General features: G+C 40.8%; 1 protein-coding gene across 1 annotated transcript; it reads right to left on the bottom strand.

Annotated features, from left to right (window-relative positions):
* Nucleotides 1–774: 774 nt before the first annotated feature.
* Nucleotides 775–2,194, bottom strand: LOC118751660. Its single transcript, XM_036486473.1, has 2 exons — nucleotides 1,971–2,194; nucleotides 775–1,906 (listed from the first exon to the last, which is right to left on the bottom strand). The coding sequence occupies exons 1-2, from the start codon at nucleotides 2,192–2,194 to the stop codon at nucleotides 775–777; spliced, it is 1,356 nt and encodes a 451-aa protein (XP_036342366.1).
* Nucleotides 2,195–2,618: the final 424 nt, after the last annotated feature.

Here is a 2,618-nt window from a genome sequence, read left to right as displayed (position 1 = left end):
CTCGGCGTAAAAACATTGTTTCTGAATAATCCGAACTAAACAAATGAGACTGTCGTGTAACTCGGCAGCTGTTAGTGAACCTAATCGACGACTTTCTTGGGAATTTGTAAGATTGTGCTTAACTCGCCTTAATATTGCAGTGATGCGTACCAAACGAGTATAAGACGAGTACCTATCGAACAAAGGCAGCTCCTCACTGGCTTCAATAGCAACGTTGACTAATTGTTCGAGGTTTTCTTCTTCCTCTAAAAAGGTCCAATCCGAAACCGGCCATTTGTCTTTAGATTTGCACAACCAAGTCGGGCCATGCTAATACAAATCGCAATCTATAAGTTGAACTGGTGTTAAGCCTCTTGACGAGTAATCGGCAGGGTTTTCATGTGTCGAAACGTGATGCCATTGCTTGAAGTGTGATTCGGTATGAATGAGTCCAATACGATTAGCGACGAATACAGGCCAGCGATTGATATCACCTCTTATCCAGGACAAAACTATTGTAGCATCCGTCCAATAATAGACCTTTATTTGGTTTGCGGGGATATTTATGTGTTTTAGTACCCATTTGACCAGTGTGATGCTTAACACTGCTGCACAGAGTTCGATACGAGGAATGCATATTGGTGGTTTTGGTGTTACCTTACTTTTGCCTGTGATAATGTTAGTATGATAATTATCCTGTTCATCTTTAACGCGAAGATATATGTCGGATGCGTAAGCTTGTGTGGAACCATCACTGAATGCATGAATTTCGACGAATTCGATTGTGGAAGGTAACTATTTCAACCAGCGCGGAATTTGAATTTTCTTAATAACTTGTAGATCGAATTTAATTTGTTTCCATTCATTGAGCAAGCCCTCTGCAAGAGGTTCGTCCAAATCTAAGTTGAACGACCACAAATGTTTCAGAAATATCTTCACAGTGACGATAACGGGATTAATCAAGCCTAAAGGATCAAATAGTCTCGATATTGCCGAAAGCACGGTACGCTTTGTAACGGATTTATGGTTGACATTGATATCAAAATTGAGCTTATAACGAAAACTGTCGCTATTTGGCTGCCAACGCATGCCTAATGTTTTCATTGTTTCATCACTGTTTAACTCGAGAGCAGTCGCACTACAATGTTGGTCTGGGGGAATTAATTTGAGTAATTTCGCCGAATTGCTAGCCCACTTGTGAAGTTTCATGCCGGCTGAAGCAAAGGCTGCTTGTGTTTGATTCCGAATTTCAATAGTTTTTTCCACAGTTTCACTTCCTGCGTAAACATCATCGACGTATATCTCTCTCATTAACACTGGTTCGGCCAACGGATAACGCTGACGTTCATCGCGCGCTATTCGATGTATAGTTTCGTTTGCCAAGTATGGTGCTGACGCGGTGCCGAATGTTACCGTTGTAAGTTTATATTCTGTAATTTGACCATCTGGGTTGCGCCAAATAATTCGTTGGTATTCAGAATCTTCTTCATGCATATCGGTACAACGGAACATTTTTTCGATGTCCGCAGTGACGACGTAAACATGTAGACGCCAGTTCAATAAAACTGCTGGCAAATCGTTTAGGAGTCGTGGACCAGTGCAAAGAATGTTATTTAATGATTTACCATTGGAAGATTTGGCTGAAGCATCATAAACAACGCGACACTTTGTTGTCAGGCTATCTTCCTTAATCACGGCATGATGAGGCAATGTGCAACATGAATACGATGGTTGATTGTTGTGGAACTGCAAATGTTGTTCTTCGGTAGTTGTGACATGCCTTATTTGATTGAGATCGAAATACTCTTTAATTGTTGCATTGTATTGATCTCGGATGTTGGGATTGTTGTTGAATTTACGCTCAAGTGAATAAAAACGATTAACGATTACGAACTGTAGTTTTTTGGTAGTAGTTTTGACACCATATCTCCTCAGGTGTGTATTGTTCCTCCATTGGAATACTTTCAAGAGCGTAAAACTGCTTAACAAACGCATCCAAATTTTTCAACGAAATGTAAGAACAATTTGTTATGATGTCTGATTTTTCCGGGTTTGAAATTGATATTGCTTTACCCGATACAATCCAGCCGAAAGCTGTTTGTTGTATAATGGGTTCATCGCTTTGACCCTTTCGAACCGATAAGTATATCGATAGGTGTTGATCGATAAAATTCGGGGTCAGCCAATTCGAGATCACGTAAGTGAGGCCAATCATGATATGAGATAATTTTTACTGGTAAATCTTCGTTAACATTTTTAACGATTTTCCCAATGTGCGTTGACCATTTGTTAGTTTGATATCAGTTCTGATAGGCCAGCGTCTCAACTTAAGTGTTTGGACAGCACGCTCGCTAACTAAAGCTCCGGCGGAGCCTTGATCGATGAAGGTACGCAATAAAATGACCGAGCTGTCAGCACACTTAACTTTGACTACCGCTGTGGATAAAAGTACATTGGTTTTCGAAGTGAACTTGGTTACGTTCGACAGTAATGGGACAATTTCCGAGCGAATGTGATTAGCACTGATGGTACGATTAGTTGATGCGGACGTAGACGATGTCGCCGCTCCGCGGGCAGATGATGATGAATTGTTTATGGGTGGAGGAAAATGCAATAATGTGTGGTGTCGTTTACCACAT

Source organism: Rhagoletis pomonella, unplaced genomic scaffold, assembly GCF_013731165.1.
Source record: "Rhagoletis pomonella isolate Grant_MI unplaced genomic scaffold, Rhpom_1.0 Rhpom_scaffold_00888, whole genome shotgun sequence".
In the NCBI taxonomy this organism is placed as follows: Eukaryota; Metazoa; Arthropoda; class Insecta; order Diptera; family Tephritidae; genus Rhagoletis; species Rhagoletis pomonella.
The sequence above is the reverse complement of the archived record's forward strand: the minus strand, read 5'-3'. Positions and strand labels throughout refer to the sequence as shown.

Coding starts and splice junctions, on each gene's coding strand:
- LOC118751660 (XM_036486473.1), bottom strand. CDS start 2,194: ATGATTGGCCTCACTTACGTGATCTCGAATTGGCTGACCCCGAATTTT. Junction 1,907..1,970: donor TCGTTGAAAAATTTGGATGC/GTTTGTTAAGCA, acceptor ACACCTGAGGAG/ATATGGTGTCAAAACTACTA.